Here is a 22,046-nt window from a genome sequence, read left to right as displayed (position 1 = left end):
CAGAGTATTAATATATCAAGTTTGATTGAAAACTGAACAAAGGTTCTAGAGATACTGATGCAAAAGATATACAGATATACAGACAGGGTACCTGCAAAGAGTACCATTGTGTGCTTCACACAAAAACATTATAGTGACCCAGGTATCCACTAAGAAAGAATATAACTAAACATTAGCACATACACCAATTACCAAAGCATATCTATTATTGGTATTCCAGATTGGTACAGACACAAACTGTACTGAACTACATGGGATAAAATCTATTCATGATATTATTATGCACAACAATTTGTTAAGAGAAATGTCTTACCCCAACCACTGAAAAAGCTTTGATACATCTTTGGTGAATAAACTGCTGGACAAGCCTTGTTTGACTTCATTATTTATTGCAATGGCTTCTTCTATATTCTGCAAAGATACAAGTACCAAGTCTTTGTCAATGACATAGTTCTGTATAGTTTTTAGTGACTGTGCCAATTAGCATAACAAGATTATAATTAAATGTTGGGAGTTAAATGTTAATTTCAAAAGGCGTTACTTTTAAACATTCAACTTCCAAGATATGGTCGAGTACACATAAAAATAAAAACCACTGTTACCAGTTGACAATCACAAAGTAAAATATACTGATGTGGATCAGTAATCTATTATTTGCGATTGTTTATATGAAAAGTGAATACAAATAGCCCAGGCATGCACTGAGAAGCAGTCGAAGACACATTAAAGTACAAAAATGATTGCCAGACAGCAGAAGTTCAAAAAACTAAAAACTTGATATGCACATATTTTCCATTACAATTTGTTTTTTCCAAACTTTGAAACTAAAACATAGTCCAATGGGAACTAGCAATCACAAATAAGTATGTATTTCTGTTGCACAGGCACAATGAAGTAATATGATCTATATTTGCAGTTGTTTAAAATTCATGAGTAAATGTAATAAACAATCAATTGGTATTCATTTTAGAACAATGGCAAGCACCAGTCTTGTCTTTATATCTTCTTCAAGTAAATAAGGTACATTCAGAAAATGGTTAGAGACACAGAGACAAGTGGCTAGATGAGCCATGTTGAAAAAAAGTGATTAATTCATGAGTTTTATCATTTTTTTAGAAAGCACACATGTTACTTGGCATTGTGACTGAAAATTAATCACACTTTTGCTCATTTCTGTAAATGAAAAGTGACAATTATATTACCTTTATTTTGACTAAATAGACAATTGGAGCAAATGTCTCTCTTTTCACAATATCAGAGTCGTGTGGAAGTCCAGTGACAATTGTAGGTTCAACAAAGAATCCTGGTCTTTGTATAACCTGAGGTACAACAATAATATATACAAGTCAATTCTGTATCCTAATACAAATTCAAGAAATGGATGGTTATTCATAAAATAAATATCACAATTCAATTGCTTAATCTAGTTGATTGGCATAAGAGAACAGATAGTTTTGGAAATATAAAATGCATGTTAACTAAGGCTCTGATGTGTTATTCCTATTGCAAGAGGGGCGATGCTGAAGTACTATCCAGTTAATATTTCCACAAACATGATGCTAAATTGTTTAATTAGTAGAAATGCCCAGTAAGATTAACTGTAACTTCAGCTAAATCTAGCATGTGGTTGAACTAATGTATTAGCAGTGAAACAATTTTTTTTTAAATTCTTCCAAATCGAATGGCATGAATCTGGAACAAAAACTTGTTCATATTATTAAGATACATTTTGAAAAGTAAATAATAGAAATTGAGACATAATATCTCTAATATGATTTCCACAGAATATATAATTTGTTAAATTTTTCTTTGATGCAAGGAATGGTTACAACATCTTAGGTACATCCACCGATTTGTAGCACACAATCTTCAGCGAAAGACTTTTGCATTTATATAGCAGTCCTGATGACATACAGTGCTGTCTATCTGTATTTACTTACATTTCCACCATATTCTACACATCCACCAGCTTTCTTGATTTCATCTATTGTCTGTGTGTACAAATCCACTCCCTGCTGACTATGCATGGGACCATACAGAGTACCAGCTGAAAGAAATGATTGATGGATATACAGGTAATGCAATACGAACATACAACACAGCATAAATATAATTATCAGAACGTCTATTTTCAGAACATGAATCACTTGCTGGATCTCTCTTTCAAAGGAATAGAACAAAAGATTAAAATTTTGTTGTTATCTATGCAGCTCTATAGCACATTCAATTCTGCTCGCAATAATTCCTTACAACATGATGCAGATTTAATTTGTATGTTAAGATTATTCAATACCACAAAAAGAAAATATATATTCTACATTCATTACACAAGCAATCCATCAGTGATGGCAGATACCCTGGTAACCTGGCATGTGATTGTGTTGGGTATGTAAACATTAAATAGCCTACAGGTATGCATTCAAGCTTTAGTCAGATGAGTCTACTTAGGAAGTACTTAGTACTAATTATTAATATACTACTACCGGTACAATCCTTTGAACCAAAATATGCAAATGAAGCCTGTTGCAACCAATTAACCTCAGTTATATTATAAATATGTATTGTACCTAAAACTAATGAGACCTGAAAACCTGTGAGATATCACAGTGTGTTACTGCAGAGTGTCATCAAAATGTGATTTTTGAGACATAGGTAAAGTATAATTCTCAATAAAGAATGTAATTAAAATAATAATTATGTCTGAAACTGCATTTAAAGCTAATGAGTCCTATGAACAGTGTGGAAAGGGATTGACCAACACAGCACTGCGTGAAATAAATTATTAATATATGCAAATAAAAATGTTCACAAGTTGTCTCCACCAGGTTGTTTAGAAATATACATATCAAACTTGGGATCAATTGGTGAAGTAGTTAATAAAGGATGTACAGACACACAGATGGACATGCAAGTACACGCAATAATATAAAATCAAAACAAATCCATTATCCAATAACATACAAGATGTCAAAAGTCATCAGATCCACGAGACGTATGGAAGTATGGACCATCCAGCAAGTTATATAAGTTTTCAGCTTCTCTAAAGTTACTTTATTCAGTTAGTTAAGAGAAGTGAATATCTCTATTGATCTCTATTGGGGTGTAGATAAATTGTCATGGGCATGTATATTCCAACATGTATAATGTTTGTAGCAAATTTGAACAAAAACAGACAAAGCATGTCAAAGATACCACATTTTCAAAAACAAAATGGCCGCCAGTCGGCCATGTTCGATCGAATCATTAAACTACAGCGTGTACTAGTACATATGTCCACATAAAGTACAATGCACGTACAAAGAATGAACAGATTCGCTTCAGATATGACATTTATGCATATATGGTCATGACATGTGCTGATATAGCACTGTGAACTGAAATAATGCAGTCAGTCAATAACAAAAGAAAATATAGCTGCGTTGCAGCAATGTCGGGTTTCGAGCCCACTGACTTATTAGCAGCGTTCCAAAATCAGCATCATTGACAATAATATATTAATGGAAATTGCATGGCCTTCATACTAAACATGTTGCATGTTCCTGTCCGTAACAGTGCTTAATGTATTACAATCTTGCATATTTAATGATGTCCCATGACCATATATGGTCATCGGATGTTTTTGTCAGCTCTGTTGTGCAATAACTTCAATATTGCATTGGTTGCATTTTCCTATCTGTAACAGTGCTTGAGATATAACATTTATGCATATTTGATGAGGTCACATGACCATGTGTGGTCATCACATTAGTTAGTCACATCTCTTGTTCCATAGATTCGATGTTGCACAGGTTGCATGTTCCCATCTGTAACAGTGCTTGAGTTATTACATTTATGCATATTTAATGATGTCACATGACCGTGTATGGGCATCAGATGTGTTAGTCACATATCTTGTCTCATAGCTTCGATATTGCACAGGTTGTGTGTTTCTATCTGTTACTGTGTATCAAATATAACATTTATGCATATTTGATGAGGTCACATGACCATATATGGTCATCACATTAGTTACTCACATCTCTTGTTCCATAGATTCGATATTGCACAGGTTGCATGTTCCCGTCTGTAATAGTGCTTGAGTTATTACATTTATGCTTATTTGATGAGGTCACATGACCATATATGGTCATCGGATATGTTAGTGACTTCTGTTGTGCAATAGCTTCAATATTGCACTGGTTGCATGTTCCTATCTGTAACAGTGCTTGAGATATAACATTTATGCATATTTGATGAGGTCACGTGACCATATATGGTCATCGGATGTGTTAGTCACTTCTGTTGTGCAATAGCTTCAATATTGCACTGGTTGCATGTTCCTATCTGTAACAGTGCTTGAGTTATTACATTTATGCATATTTGATGAAATTACATGACCATATATGGTCATCACATTAGTTAGCCACATCTCTTGTCTCATAGCTTCGATATTGCATAGGTTGCATGTCTCTATCTGTGATTCTGCTTGAGATATTACAATTATGCATATTTAATGACGTCACATGACCATATACGGTCATCACATTAGTTACTCACATCTCATGTCCCATAGCTTCGATTTTGCACAGGTTGCATGTTCATGTCTGTAACAGTGCTTGAGATAATTCAATTATGCATATTTAATGAAGTCACATGACCATATATGCTCATCACATTAGTTAGTCACATCTCTTGACCCATACCTTCGATATTGCACAGGTTGCATGTCCCTATCTGTAACAGTGCTTGATATATTACATTTATGCATATTTGATGAAGTCACATGACCATATATGGTCACCACATTAGTTAGCCACATCTCTTGTCTCATAGCTTCGATATTGCATAGGTTGCATGTCTCTATCTGTGATTGTGCTTGAGATATTACAATTATGCATATTTGATGAAGTCACATGACCATATATGGTCATCACATTAGTTAGTAACATCTCGTGTCTTATAGCTTCGATATTGCACAGGTTGCATGTCCCTATCTGTAACAGTGCTTGAGATATTACAATTATGCATATTTGATGAAGTCACATGACCATATATGGTCATCACTTTAGTTAGTAACATCTCGTGTCTTATAGATTCGATATTGCACAGGTTGCATGTTCCCATCTGTAACAGTGCTTGAGTTATTACATTTATGCATATTTGATGAGGTCACATGACCATAATTGGTCATCACAGTAGTTAGTCACATCTCTTGTTCCATAGATTCGATATTGCACAGGTTGCATGTTCCCGTCTGTAATAGTGCTTGAGTTATTACATTTATGCTTATTTGATGAGGTCACATCACCATATATGGTCATCGGATATGTTAGTGACTTCTGTTGTGCAATAGCTTCAATATTGCACTGGTTGCATGTTCCTATCTGTAACAGTGCTTGAGATATAACATTTATGCATATTTGATGAGGTCACGTGACCATATATGGTCATCGGATGTGTTAGTCACTTCTGTTGTGCAATAGCTTCAATATTGCACTGGTTGCATGTTCCTATCTGTAACAGTGCTTGAGTTATTACATTTATGCATATTTGATGAAATTACATGACCATATATGGTCATCACATTAGTTAGCCACATCTCTTGTCTCATAGCTTCGATATTGCACAGGTTGTGTGTTTCTATCTGTTACTGTGTTTCAAATATAACATTTATGCATATTTGATGAGGTCACATGACCATATGTGGTCATCACATTAGTTAGTCACATCTCTTGTTCCATAGATTCGATATTGCACAGGTTGCATGTTCCCGTCTGTAACAGTGCTTGAGTTATTACATTTATGCATATTTAATGAGATCACATGACCATATATGGTCATCACATTAGTTAGTCACATATCTTGTCTCATAGCTTCGATATTACACAGGTTGCATTTTTCTATCTGTAACAGTGCTTGATATATTACATTTATGCATATTTAATGAGATCACATGACCATATATGGTCATCTTGTTTGTTAGTAGAATTTCATGTACAATCACTTCAATATTGCACTGGTTGAATGTTCCCGTCTGTAACTGTGCTTGAGTTATTACATTTATGCATATTTGATGAAGTCACATGACCATATATGGTCATCACATTAGTTAGTCACATCTCGTGTCTTATAGCTTCGATATTGCACAGGTTGCATGTCCCTATCTGTAACAGTGCTTGATATATTACATTTATGCATATTTAATGAGATCACATGACCATATATGGTCATCCTGTATGTTAGTAGAATTTCATGTACCATCACTTCAATATTGCACTGGTTGTATGTTCCTATCTGTAACAGTGCTTGAGATATTGCAATTATGTCTATAAAATGAGGTCACGTGACCATATAAAAGACCAAAAAAATATGAAAAAACATTCTAAAATCTTCTTCTAAAAAACGGATTATCGCCTGTACTTCATATTTTGGAATTAAATACTATGTCATATGATCTTTCAAAGTTATTCAGGGTTAGTTGATTTGTCGAAAATTATGCAAATGAGATGCAAAACAAAATTAAAAAAAATTCTAAAAAAAAAAGTCACGTGACCGCTAAAGTTTTTCTTGATGAGATTTGTAGCCCTTGTCGCACTGCTACTATCATAAAAAAATTGGAGCACTCAGCCCCTCAGAAAGGTGCGCAATTCGACATTGAAAATTTTGCCTTTAATCCAAGATGGCGGCCTGGTCATGTGACCTATGTGTCTGAACTTAGGATATGCACCAGATCTCATACAGCTTTACCATTGTGGCAAGTATGGGACTGATCGGTCCAACGGTGTTGACATAAAGCGTGACCAAAAATTTAGGCGGAAGAATAATAATAATAATAATAATAATAATAATAATAAACGGAACAATTACAAAAGGGTTTCGACCAAATGGGCTCGAAACCCTAAATATAGCTGCGTTGCAGCAATGTCGGGTTTCGAGCCCACTGACTTATTAGCAGCGTTCCAAAATCAGCATCATTGACATTAATATATTAAAGGAAATTGCATGGCCTTCATACTAAACATGTTGCATGTTCCTATCTGTAACAGTGCTTGAGTTATTACATTTATGCATATTTGATGAGGTCACAGGACCATATATGGTCATCAGATGTGTTAGTCATCTCTCTTGTGCAAGACATTCAATATTGCACTAGTTGCATGTTCCTGTCTGTAACATTGCTTGAGTTATTACATTTATCCATATTTGATGAGCTCACATGTCCATATATGGTCATCACATTAGTTAGTCACATCTCTTGTCTCATAGCTTCAATATTGCACAGGTTGCATGTTCCCGTCTGTAACAGTGCTTGACTTATTACATTTACGCATATTTGATGAGGTCACATGACCATATATGGTCATCACATTAGTTAGTCACATATCTTACCTCATAGCTTCGATATTGCACAGGTTGCATGTTCGTATCTGTGTCAGTGCTTGATATATTATATTAATGCATATTTAATGAGGTCACATGACCATATATGGTCATCTTGTTTGTAAGTAAAATTTCTTGTACCATCACTTCAATATTGCACTAGTTGCATGTCCCTATCTGTAACAGTGCTTGAGATATTGCAATTATGTCTTCAAAATGAGGTCACGTGACCATATAAAAGAACAAAAAAAATATGAAAAAACATTCTAAAATCTTCTTCTAAAAAACGGCTTATTGCCTGGACTTCATATTTTGGAATTAAATACTATGTCATATGATCTTTCAAAGTTATTCAGGGTTAGTTGATTTGTCAAAAATTATGCAAATGAGATGCAAAACAAAATTTAAAAAAATTCTAAAAAAAAAAGTCACGTGACCGCTAAAGTTTTTTTTGATGAAATTTGTAGCCCTTGTCGCACTGCTACTATCATAAAAAAATTGGAGCACTCAGACCCTCAGAAAGGTGCGCAATTCGGCATTGAAAATTTCGCCTTTAATCCAAGATGGCGGCCTGGTCATGTGACCTATGTGTCTGAACTTAGGATATGCACCAGATCTCATACAGCTTTACCATTGTGGCAAGTATGGAACTGATCAGTCCAACGGTGTTGACATAAAGCGTGACCAAAAATTTAGGCGGAAGAATAATAATAATAATAATAATAATAATAATAATAAACGGAACAATTACAAAAGGGTTTCGACCAAATGGGCTCGAAACCCTAAATATAGCTGCGTTGCAGCAATGTCGGGTTTCGAGCCCACTGACTTATTAGCAGCGTTCCAAAACCAGCATCATCGACAAGAATATATTAATGGATTTGCATGGCCTTCATACTAAACATGTTACATGTTCCTGTCTGTAACAGTGCTTAATGTTTTACAATCATACATATTTAATGATGTCACATGACCATATATGGACATCGGATGTGTCGGTCACTTCTGTTGTGCAATAACTTCAATATTGCACTGGTTGCATGTTCCTATCTGTATCAGTGCTTGACATATAACATTTATGCATATTTGATGAGGTCACATGACCATATATGGTCATCACATTAGTTAGTCAAATCTATTGTTCCATAGATTCGATATTGCACAGGTTGCATGTTCCCGTCTGTAATAGTGCTTCAGTTATTACATTTATGCTTATTTGATGAGGTCACATGACCATATATGGTCATCGGATATGTTAGTCACTTCTGTTGTGCAATAGCTTCAATATTGCACTGGTTGCATGTTCCTATCTGTAACAGTGATTGAGATATAACATTTATGCAAATTTGATGAGGTCACATGACCATATATGGTCATCAGATGTGTTAGTCACTTCTGTTGTGCAATAGCTTCAATATTGCACTGGTTGCATGTTCCTATCTGTAACAGTGCTTGAGTTACTACATTTATGCATATTTGATGAAGTTACATGACCATATATGGTCATCACATTAGTTAGTCACATCTCTTGTCTCATAGCTTCGATATTGCATATGTTGCATGTCTCTATTTGTGATTCTGCTTGAGATATTACAATTATGCATATTTAATGACGTCACATGACCATATACGGTCATCTCATTAGTTACTCACATCTCATGTCCCATAGCTTCGATTTTGCACAGGTTGCATGTTCATGTCTGTAACAGTGCTTGAGTTATTTCATGTATGCATATTTGATGAAGTTACATGACCATATATGGTCATCACATTAGTTAGTCACATCTCTTGTCTCACAGCTTCGATATTGCACAGGTTGCATGTTTCTAACTGTAACAGTGCTTGAGATAATTCAATTATGCATATTTAATGAAGTCACATGACCATATATGGTCATCACATTAGTTAGTCACATCTCTTGACCCATACCTTCGATATTGCACAGGATGCATGTCCCTAACTCTTACAGTGCTTGATATATTACATTTAATCATATTCAATGAGGTCACATGACCATATATGGTCATCTTGTTTGTTAGTAAAATTTCATGTACCATCACTTCAATATTGCACTGGTTGCATGTTCCCGTCTGTAACTGTTCTTGAGTTATTACATTTATGCATATTTGATGAAGTCACATGACCATATATGGTCATCACATTAGTTAGTCACATCTCGTGTCTTATAGCTTCGATATTGCACAGGTTGCATGTCGCTATCTGTAACAGTGCTTGATATATTACATTTATGCATATTTAATGAGATCACATGACCATATATGGTCATCTTGTTTGTTAGTAGAATTTCATGTACCATCACTTCAATATTGCACTGGTTGCATGTTCCTATCTGTAACAGTGCTTGAGATATTGCAATTATGTCTATAAAATGAGGTCACGTGACCATATAAAAGAACAAAAAAAATATGAAAAAACATTCTAAAATCTTCTTCTAAAAAACGGCTTATCGCCTGGACTTCATATTTTGGAATTAAATACTATGTCATATGATCTTTCAAAGTTATTCAGGGATAGTTGATTAGTCGAAAATTATGCAAATGAGATGCAAAAGAAAATTAAAAAAATTCTAGAAAAAAATTAGTCACGTGACCGCTAAAGTTTTTTTTGATGAAATTTGTAGCCTTTGTCGCACTGCTACTATCATAAAAAAATTGGAGCACTCAGACCCTCAGAAAGGTGCGCAATTCGGCATTGAAAATTTCGCCTTTAATCCAAGATGGCGGCCTGGTCATGTGACCTATGTGTCTGAACTTAGGATATGCACCAGATCTCATACAGCCTTACCATTGTGGCAAGTATGGAACTGATCGGTCCAACGGTGTTGACATAAAGCGTGACCAAAAATTTAGGCGGAAGAATAATAATAATAAATATAGCTGCGTTGCAGCAATGTCGGGTTTCGAGCCCACTGACTTATTAGCAGCATTCCAAAATCAGCATCATCGACAATAATATATTAAAGGAAATTGCATGGCCTTCATACTAAACATGTCACATGTTCCTGTTTGTAACAGTGCATAAGGTATTACAATCTTGCATATTTAATGATGTCTCATGACCATATATGGTCATCGGATGTTTTTGTCAGCTCTGTTGTGCAATAACTTCAATATTGCATTGGTTGCATGTTCCTATCTGTAACAGTGCTTGAGATATAACATTTATGAATATTTGATGAGGTCACATGACCATATATGGTCATCAAATTAGTTAGTCACATCTCTTGTTCCATAGATTCGATATTGCACAGGTTGCATGTACCCGTCTGTAATAGTGCTTGAGTTATTATATTTATGCTTATTTGATGAGGTCACATGACCAGATATGGTCATCGGATATGTTAGTCACCTCTGTCGTGCAATTCCTTCAATATTGCACTGGTTGCATGATCCCGTTTGTAACAGTACTTGAGTTATTATATTCATGCATATTTGATAAGGTCACATGACCATATATGGTCATCGGATGTGTTAGTCACTTCTGTTGTGCAATAGCTTCAATATTGCACTGGTTGCATGTTCCTATCTATAACAGTGCTTGAGTTATTACATTTATGCATATTTGATGAAGTTACATGACCATATATGGTCATCACATTAGTTAGTCACATCTCTTGTCTCATAGCTTCGATATTGCATAGGTTGCATGTCTCTATCTGTGATTCTGCTTGAGATATTACAATTATGCATATTTAATGACGTCACATGACCATATATGGTCATCACATTAGTTAGTCACATCTCTTGACCCATACCTTCGATATTGCACAGGTTGCATGTCCCTAACTCTTGCAGTGATTGATATATTACATTTATGCATATTCAATGAGGTCACATGACCATATATGGTCATCTTGTTTGTTAGTAAAATTTCATGTACCATCACTTCAATATTGCACTGGTTGCATGTTCCCGTCTGTAACTGTGCTTGAGTTAATACATTTATGCATATTTGATGAAGTCACATGACCATATATGGTCATCACATTAGTTAGTAACATCTCGTGTCTTATAGCTTCGATATTGCACAGGTTGCATGTCCCTATCTGTAACAGTGCTTGATATATTACATTTATGCATATTTAATGAGATCACATGACCATATATGGTCATCTTGTTTGTTAGTAGAATTTCATGTACCATCACTTCAATATTGCACTGGTTGCATGTTCCTAACTGTAACAGTGCTTAACAGTGCATGTCCCTAACTCTTGCAGTGATTGATATATTACATTTATGCATATTCAATGAGGTCACATGACCATATATGGTCATCTTGTTTGTTAGTAAAATTTCATGTACCATCACTTCAATATTGCACTGGTTGCATGTTCCCGTCTGTAACTGTGCTTGAGTTAATACATTTATGCATATTTGATGAAGTCACATGACCATATATGGTCATCACATTAGTTAGTAACATCTCGTGTCTTATAGCTTCGATATTGCACAGGTTGCATGTCCCTATCTGTAACAGTGCTTGATATATTACATTTATGCATATTTAATGAGATCACATGACCATATATGGTCATCTTGTTTGTTAGTAGAATTTCATGTACCATCACTTCAATATTGCACTGGTTGCATGTTCCTAACTGTAACAGTGCTTAAGATATTGCAATTATGTCTATAAAATGAGGTCACGTGACCATATAAAAGAACAAAAAAATATGAAAAAACATTCTAAAATCTTCTTATAAAAAACGGCTTTTCGCCTGGACTTCCATATTTTCGAATTAAATACTATGTCATATGATCTTTCAAAGTTATTCAGGGTTAGTTGATTTGTCGAAAATTATGCAAATGAGATGCAAAACAAAATTTAAAAAAATTCTAAAAAAAAAAGTCACGTGACCGCTAAAGTTTTTTTTGATGAAATTTGTAGCCCTTGTCGCACTGCTACTAATATAAAAAAATTGGAGCACTCAGACCCTCAGAAAGGTGCGCAATTCGGCATTGAAAATTTCGCCTTTAATCCAAGATGGCGGCCTGGTCATGTGACCTATGTGTCTGAACTTAGGATATGCACCAGATCTCATACAGCTTTACCATTGTGGCAAGTATGGAACTGATCGGTCCAACGGTGTTGACATAAAGCGTGACCAAAAATTTAGGCGGAAGAATAATAATAATAATAATAATAATAATAATAATAAACGGAACAATTACAATAGGGTTTCGACCAAATGGGCTCGAAACCCTAAATATAGCTGCGTTGCAGCAATGTCGGGTTTCGAGCCCACTGACTTATTAGCAGCGTTGCAAAATCAGCATCATTGACAATAATATATTAAAGGAAATTGCATGGCCTTCATACTAAACATGTTGCATGTTCCTGTCTGTAACAGTGCTTAAGGTATTACAATCTTGCATATTTAATGATGTCCCATGACCATATATGGTCATCGGATGTTTTTGTCAGCTCTGTTGTGCAATAACTTCAATATTGCATTGGTTGCATTTTCCTATCTGTAACAGTGCTTGAGATGTAACATTCATGCATATTTGATGATGTCACATGACCATATGTGGTCATCACATTAGTTAGTCACATCTCTTGTTCCGTAGATTCGATATTGCACAGGTTGCATGTTCCCGTCTGTAACAGTGCTTGAGTTATTACATTTATGCATATTTAATGATGTCACATGACCGTGTATGGGCATCAGATGTGTTAGTCACTTCTGTTGTGCAATAGCTTCGATATTGCACAGGTTGTGTGTTTCTATCTGTTACTGTGTTTCAAATATAACATTTATGCATATTTGATGAGGTCACATGACCATATATGGTCATCGGATACGTTAGTGACTTCTGTTGTGCAATAGCTTCAATATTGCACTGGTTGCATGTTCCCGTCTGTAATAGTGCTTGAGTTATTACATTTATGCTTATTTGATGAGGTCACATGAAAATATATGGTCATCGGATATGTTAGTGACTTCTGTTGTGCAATAGCTTCAATATTGCACTAGTTGCATGTTCCTATCTGTAACAGTGCTTGAGATATAACATTTATGCATATTTGATGAGGTCACATGACCATATATGGTCATCGGATGTGTTAGTCACTTCTGTTGTGCAATAGCTTCAATATTGCACTGGTTGCATGTTCGTATCTGTAACAGTGCTTGAGTTATTACATTTATGCATATTTGATGAAATTACATGACCATATATGGTCATCACATTAGTTAGCCACATCTCTTGTCTCATAGCTTCGATATTGCATAGGTTGCATGTCTCTATCTGTGATTCTGCTTGAGATATTACAATTATGCATATTTAATGACGTCACATGACCATATACGGTCATCACATTAGTTACTCACATCTCATGTCCCACAGCTTCGATTTTGCACAGGTTGCATGTTCATGTCTGTAACAGTGCTTGAGATAATTCAATTATGCATATTTAATGAAGTCACATGACCATATATGGTCATCACATTAGTTAGCCACATCTCTTGACCCATACCTTCGATATTGCACAGGTTGCATGTCCCTAACTCTTGCAGTGCTTGATATATTACATTTATGCATATTCAATGAGGTCACATGACCATATATGGTAATCTTGTTTGTTAGTAAAATTTCATGTACCATCACTTCAATATTGCACTGGTTGCATGTTCCCGCCTGTAACTGTGCTTGAGTTATGACATTTATGCATATTTGAGGAAGTCACATGACCATATATGGTCATCACATTAGTTAGTCACATCTCGTGTCTTATAGCTTCGATATTGCACAGGTTGCATGTCCCTATCTGTAACAGTGCTTGATATATTACATTCATGTATATTTAATGAGATCACATGACCATATATGGTCATCTTGTTTGTTAGTAGAATTTCATGTACCATCACTTCAATATTGCACTGGTTGCATGTTCCTATCTGTAACAGTGCTTGGGATATTGCAATTATGTCTATAAAATGAGGTCACGTGACCATATAAAAGAACAAAAAAATATGAAAAAACATTCTAAAATCTTCTTATAAAAAACGGCTTTTCGCCTGGACTTCCATATTTTGGAATTAAATACTATGTCATATGATCTTTCAAAGTTATTCAGGGTTAGTTGATTTGTCGAAAATTATGCAAATGAGATGCAAAACAAAATTTAAAAAAATTCTAAAAAAAAAAGTCACGTGACCGCTAAAGTTTTTTTTGATGAAATTTGTAGCCCTTGTCGCACCGCTACTATCATAAAAAAATTGGAGCACTCAGACCCTCAGAAAGGTGCGCAATTCGGCATTGAAAATTTCGCCTTTAATCCAAGATGGCGGCCTGGTCATGTGACCTATGTGTCTGAACTTAGGATATGCACCAGATCTCATATAGCTTTACCATTGTGGCAAGTATTGAATTGATCGGTCCAACGGCGTTGACATAAAGCGTGACCAAAAATTTAGGCGGAAGAATAATAATAATAATAATAATAATAAATATAGCTGCATAGCAGCAATGACCGGTTTTCAAGACCATGGCACATGGCCAAGTCACATGCAATGCATGGCCAGGTATGACTGTTTGCAATAGCCCCCAAAATTAACGTTGGTCCCATGTTTGTATATGTGATAGTGTCCAAGATATTATTGCCATGCATATGTAATGAGTTATATGACCATATATAGTCATCAGGTATGTTTGTCAATTCTCTTGTCCAATGACTTCAATATAGCATTGGTTCCTTGTTCCTACCTGCAACAGTGCCTAAGATATTAGAGGCATGCATATTTAATGAGTTCTATGACCATATATGGTCATCTCATATGTTGGACAATTCTCTTGTCCAATGTCTTCAGTATAGGTTTGGGTACATGTCCCTATCTTTAAAAGTGCTCGAATTATTATGGATATGCATACTTAAAGAGTTCTATGACCATATATGGTAATCGAATATGTTGGTCAATCCTTTTGTCCAATATCTTCAATATAGTATTGGTTCCATGTTTGTGCTTACAATAGTACTCGAGATATTAGAGACATGCATATTTAATGAGTTGTATGACCATATATGGTCATCGACTGTGTTGGTCAATTATCTTGTCCAAAGTCTTCAATATAGGTTTCGGTGCATGTTTCTATCTTTAAAATTGTTCGAGATATTATGGATATGCATATTTAATGAGTTGTATGACCATATATGGTCATCGAATATTTTGGTCAATTCTCTCGTTCAATGTCTTCAATATAGCGTTGGTTCCATGTTTGTACTTGCAATAGTGCCTGAGATATTAGAGACATGCATATTTAATGAGTTCTATGACCATATATGGTCAACCAATGTTTTGGTAAATTTTCTTGTCCAATGTCTTCAATACAGCATTGGTTCCATGTTTGTACTTGCAATAGTGCCTGAGATATTAGAGACATGCATATTTAATGAGTTCTATGACCATATATGGTCATCAAATGTGTTGGTCAATTCTCTTGTCCAATGTCTTCAATGTAGCATTGGTTCCATGTTTGTACTTGCAATAATGCCTGAGATATTAGAGACACGCATATTTAATGAGTTCTATGACCATATATGGTCATCGAATATGTTGGTCAATACTTTTGACCAATGTCTTCAATATAGCATTGGTTCCATGTTTGTACTTGCAATAGTGCCTGAGATAATAGAGACATGCATATTTAATGAGTTGCATGACCATATATGGTCATCCAATATTTTGGTCAATTCTCTTGTCCAATGTCTTCAATATAGCGTTAGTTCCATGTTAGTATATGCAATAGTTCTCAATATATGTCAAGTCAATGTGTATTGTATATGGACCCTCCCCCCTTTCCCATAATGCAACATTGCTGACTTTTTTTATATAAAATGTGAAAAATATTCATAAATCAACTGCTCCAAAACTACTGGTCGCACTTTCATGATTCTTTGATTAATATGTAGTATGTATGATGTTCTTCAAAATTATGGCGTGGAATTTTGATACGATCAAAATTATGCAAATGAGATGCAAAACAATATTTCAGAAAATTCTAGAAAAAAAAGTCACATGACCGTTCAACTTTTTTTTCATGAAATACGTAGCTCTAGAGCAAATGCTTCTTTTAAGCGAAAGTTTGAGACTCCTAGACCCTCAGAAAGGTGTATAAATGAGCATTCCATTTTTCGCCTTAAATTCAAAATGGCCGCCGTACCACGTGACCAATATGCGTCATCTTAGGATATGCATTAGATCTCATCAAACTTTACTAACATATGAAAACATTTTCAAGATATGTGCAACGGTGTTCGAATGGCGCTTAGCGAAAAATCTGGCGGAATAATAATAATAATAAATATAGCTGCATAGCAGCAATCGCCGGTTTTCAAGACCATGGCACATGGCCAAGTCACATGCAATGCATGGCCATGAGTGACTGTTTGCAATAGCCCTGAAAATTAACGTTGGTTTCATGTTTGTATATGTGATAGTGTCCGAGATATTATTGCCATGCATATTTAATGAGTTGCATGACCATATATAGTCATCGGGTATGTTTGTCAATTCTCTTGTCCAATGTCTTCAATATAGCATTGGTTCAATGTTACTACTTGCAACAGTGCCTAAGATATTAGAGACTTGCACATTTAATGAGTTCTATGACCATATATGGTCATTTAAAATGTTGGTCAATTCTTTTGTCCAATGCCTTCAGTATAGGTTTGGGTACATGTCTCTATCTTTAAAAGTGCTCGAAATATTATGGATATGCATATTTAATGAGTTCTATGACCATATATGGTAATCGAATTTGTTGGTCAATCCTTTTGTTCAATGTCTTCAATATAGCATTGGTTCCATGTTTGTGTTTGCAATAGTGCTCGAGATATTAGAGACATGCATATTTAATGAGTTGTATGACCATATAAGGTCATCGACTGTGTTGGTCAATTATTTTGTCCAATGTCTTCAATATAACATTGGTTTAATGTTTGTGCTTGCAATAGTGTCTGAGATATTAGAGACATGCATATTTAATGAGTACTATGACCTTATATGGTCATCGAATGTGATGGTCAATTCTCTTGTCCAATACCTTCAATATAGGTTTGGGTACATGTCTCTATCTTTAAAAGTGCTCGAGATATATGGATATGCATATTTAATTAGTTCTATGACCATATATGGTCATCGAATATGTTGGTCAAATCTCTCGTCCTATGTCTTCAATATAGCGTTGGTTCGATGTTTGTACTTGCAATAATGACTGAGATATTAGAGACACGCATATTTAATAAGTTATATGACCATATATGGTCATCAACTATGTTGATCAATTCTTTTGTTCAATGTCTTCAATATAGCATTGGTTCCATGTTTGTACATGCAATAGTGCCTGAGATATTAAAGACATGTATATTTAATGAGTTCTATGACCATATATGGTCATCCAATGTTTTGGTCAATTTTCTTGTCCAATGTCTTCAATACAGTGTTGGTTCCATGTTTGTACTTGCAATAGTGCCTGAGATATTAGAGACATGCATATTTAATGAGTTGCATGACCATATATGGTCATCCAATATTTTGGTCAATTCTCTCGTCCAATGTCTTCAATATAGCGTTAGTTCCATGTTTGTATGTGCATTAGTTCTCAATATATGTCAATTCAATGTGTATCGTATATGGGCCCTCCCCCCTTTCCCACAATGCAACATTGCTGACTATTTTATATAAAATGTGAAAAATATTCATAAATCAACTGCTCCAAAACTACTGGTCGCACTAGCATGATTCTTTGAATAATCTGTAGTATGTATGATGTTCTTCAAAATTATGGCGTGGAATTTTGATACGATCAAAATTATGCAAATGAGATGCAAAACAATATTTCAGAAAATTCTAGAAAAAAAAGTCACATGACCGTTCAACTTTTTTTTCATGAAATACGTAGCTCTAGGGCCAATGCTTCTTTTAAGCGAAAGTTTGAGACTCCTAGACCCTCAGAAAGGTGTTTAAATGAGCATGCCATTTTTCGCCTTAAATTCAAAATGGCCGCCGTACCACGTGACCAATATGCGTCATCTTAGGATATGCACTAGATCTCATCAGACTTTACAAACATGTGCAAACATTTTCAAGATATGTGCAACGGTGTTCGAATGGCGCTTAGCGAAAAATCTGGCGGAATAATAATAATAAAAAACATAACAATTACAAAAGGTTTCCAAGACATGTGTCTTGAAAACCTAAATATAGCTGCATAGCAGCAATCACCGGTTTTCAAGACCATGGCACATGGCCAAGTCACATGCAATGCATGGCCATGTATGACTGTTTGCAATAGCCCTGAAAATTAACGTTGGTTCCATGTTTGTATATGTGATAGTGTCCGAGATATTACAGCCATGCATATTTAATGAGTTCCATGACCATATATAGTCATAGCGTATGTTTGTCAATTCTCATGTCCAATGTCTTCAATATAGCATTGGTTCAATGTTCCTACTTGCAACAGTGCCTAAGATATTAGAGACATGCATATTTAATGAGTTCTATGACCATACATGGTCATCGAATATGTTGGTCAATCCTTTAGTCAAATGTCTTCAATATAGCATTGGTACCATGTTCCTACTTGCAATAGTGCCTGAGATATTAGAGACATGCATATTTAATGAGTTCTATGACCATACATGGTCATCGAATATGTTGGTCAATTTTCTTGTCCAATGTCTTCAATATAGGTTTGGGTACATGTCTCTATCTTTAAAAGTGCTCGAGATATTATGGATATGCATATTTAACGAGTTCTATGACCATATATGGTCATCAACTATGTTGGTCAATTCTCTTGTTCAATATCTACAATATAGCGTTGGTTCCATGTTTGTACTTGCAATAGTGCAAGAGATATTAGAGACATGCATATTCAATGAGTTCTATGACCATATATGGTCATCGAATATGTTGGTCAATTCTCTCGTCCAATGTCTTCAATATAGCATTGGTTGCATGTTTGTACTTGTAATAGTGCCTGAGATATTAAAGACATGCATATTTAATGAGTTGCATGACCATATATGGTCATCCAATATTTTGGTCAATCCTCTTGTCCAATGTCTTCAATATAGCGTTAGTTCCATGTTTGTATATACAATAGTTCTCAATATATGTCAATTCAATGTGTATCGTATATGGGCCCTCCCCCCTTTCCCATAATGCATCATTGCTGACTATTTTATATAAAATGTGAAAAATATTCATAAATCAACTGCTCTAAAACTACTGGTCGCACTTTCATGATTCTTTGATTAATCTGTAGTATGTATGATGTTCTTCAAAATTATGGCGTAGAATTTTGATACGATCAAAATTATGCAAATGAGATGCAAAACAATATTTCAGAAAATTCTAAAAAAAAAAGTCACATGACCGTTCAACTTTTTTTTCATGAAATACGTAGCTCTAAGGCCAATGCTTCTTTTAAGCGAAAGTTTGAGACTCCTAGACCCTCAGAAAGGTGTTTAAATGAGCATGCCATTTTTCGTCTTAAATTCAAAATGGCCGCCGTACCACGTGACCTATATGCGTCATCTTAGGATATGCACTAGATCTCATCAAACTTTACAAACATGTGCAAACATTTTCAAGATATGTGCAACGGTGTTCGAATGAAACCCTAATAATAAATATAGCTGCATAGCAGCAATCACCGGTTTTCAAGACCATGGCACATGGCCAAGTCACATGCAATGCATGGCCATGTATGACTGTTTGCAACAGCCCTCAAAATTAACGTTGGTCCCATGTTTGTATATGTGATAGTGTCCGAGATATAATAGCCATGCATATTTAATGAGTTCTATGACCATATATAGTCATCAGGTGTGTTTGTCAATTCTCTTGTTCAATGTCTTCAATGTCACACTGGTTCCATGTTCCTACTTGCAACAGTGCCTAAGATATCAGAGACATGCATATTTAATACCATATATGGTCATCAACTATGTTGCTTAATTCTCTTGTCCAATGTCTTCAATATAGTGCTGGTTGCATGTCTATACTTGCAATAGTGTCTGAGATTTTAGGGACAAGCATATTTAATGAGTTCTATGACCATATATAGGCATCGAATGTGTTGGTCAATTCTCTTGTCCAATACCTTCAATATAGGTTTGGGTACATTTCTCTATCTTTAAAATTGCTCGAGATATTATGGATATGCATATTTAATGAGTTCTATGACCATATATGGTCATTGATTGTGTTGGTCAATTCTCTTGTTCAATATCTACAATATAGTGTTCGTACTATGTTTGTACTTGCAATAGTGCATGAGATATTAGGGACTTGCATATGTAATGAGTTCTATGACCATATAAGGTGATCGAATATGTTGGTCAATTGTCTTGTCCAATGTCTTCAATATTGCATTGGTTGCATGTTTGTACTTGCAATAGTGCCTGAGATATTAAAGACATGCATATTTAATGAGTTCTATGACCATATTTGGTCATCCAATTTTTTGGTCAATTCTCTTGTCCAATGTCTTCAATACAGCGTTAGTTCCATGTTTGTACTTGCAATAGTGCCTGAGATATTAGAGACATGCATATTTAATGAGTTGCATGACCATATATGGTCATCCAATATTTTGGTCAATTCTCTTGTCCAATGTCTTCAATATAGCGTTAGTTCCATGGTTGTATATACAATAGTTCTCAATATATTTCAATTCAATGTGTATCGTATAAGGACCCTCCCCCCTTTCCCATAATGCATCATTGCTGACTATTTTATATAAAATGTGAAAAATATTCATAAATCAACTGCTCCAAAACTACTGGTCGCACTTTCACGATTCTTTGATTAATCTGTAGTATGTATGATGTTCTTCAAAATTATGGCGTGGAATTTTGATACGATCAAAATTATGCAAATGAGATGCAAAACAATATTTCAGAAAATTCTAGAAAAAAAAGTCACATGACCGTTCAACTTTTTTTTCATGAAATACGTAGCTCTAGGGCCAATGCTTCTTTTAAGCGAAAGTTTGAGACTCCTAGACCCTCAGAAAGGTGTTTAAATGAGCATGCCATTTTTTGCCTAAAATTCAAAATGGCCGCCGTACCACGTGACCAATATGCGTCATCTTAGGATATGCACTAGATCTCATCAGACTTTACAAACATGTGCAAACATTTTCAAGATATGTGCAACGGTGTTCGAATGGCGCTTAGCGAAAAATCTGGCGGAATAATAATAATAATAAATATAGCTGCATAGCAGCAATCACCGGTTTTCAAGACCATGGCACATGGCCAAGTCACATGCAATGCATGGCCATGTATGACTGTTTGCAATAGCCCTGAAAATTAACGTTGGTTCCATGTTTGTATATGTGATAGTGTCCGAGATATTACAGCCATGCATATTTAATGAGTTCCATGACCATATATAGTCATAGCGTATGTTTGTCAATTCTCATGTCCAATGTCTTCAATATAGCATTGGTTCAATGTTCCTACTTGCAACAGTGCCTAAGATATTAGAGACATGCATATTTAATGAGTTCTATGACCATACATGGTCATCGAATATGTTGGTCAATCCTTTAGTCAAATGTCTTCAATATAGGTTTGGGTACATGTCTCTATCTTTAAAAGTGCTCGAGATATTATGGATATGCATATTTAATGAGTTCTATGACCAT

General features: G+C 35.1%; 1 protein-coding gene across 1 annotated transcript in view; it reads right to left on the bottom strand.

Annotated features, from left to right (window-relative positions):
• The window catches only part of LOC100370075 (alpha-aminoadipic semialdehyde dehydrogenase-like), a 60,368-nt gene that overhangs the window by 1,744 nt on the left and 36,578 nt on the right, over positions 1–22,046 (bottom strand). The window contains exons 12-14 of the mRNA XM_085506925.1: positions 1,941–2,047; positions 1,203–1,319; positions 314–411 (exon numbers count right to left, since the gene is read on the bottom strand). Of these exons, the coding sequence (XP_085363051.1) occupies positions 314–411; positions 1,203–1,319; positions 1,941–2,047 (322 nt within the window). The remainder of the gene's footprint in view (positions 1–313; positions 412–1,202; positions 1,320–1,940; positions 2,048–22,046) is intronic.

Source organism: Saccoglossus kowalevskii, chromosome 13, assembly GCF_978046115.1.
Source record: "Saccoglossus kowalevskii chromosome 13, keSacKowa6.1, whole genome shotgun sequence".
Taxonomy (NCBI): domain Eukaryota; kingdom Metazoa; phylum Hemichordata; class Enteropneusta; family Harrimaniidae; genus Saccoglossus; species Saccoglossus kowalevskii.
The sequence above is the reverse complement of the archived record's forward strand: the minus strand, read 5'-3'. Positions and strand labels throughout refer to the sequence as shown.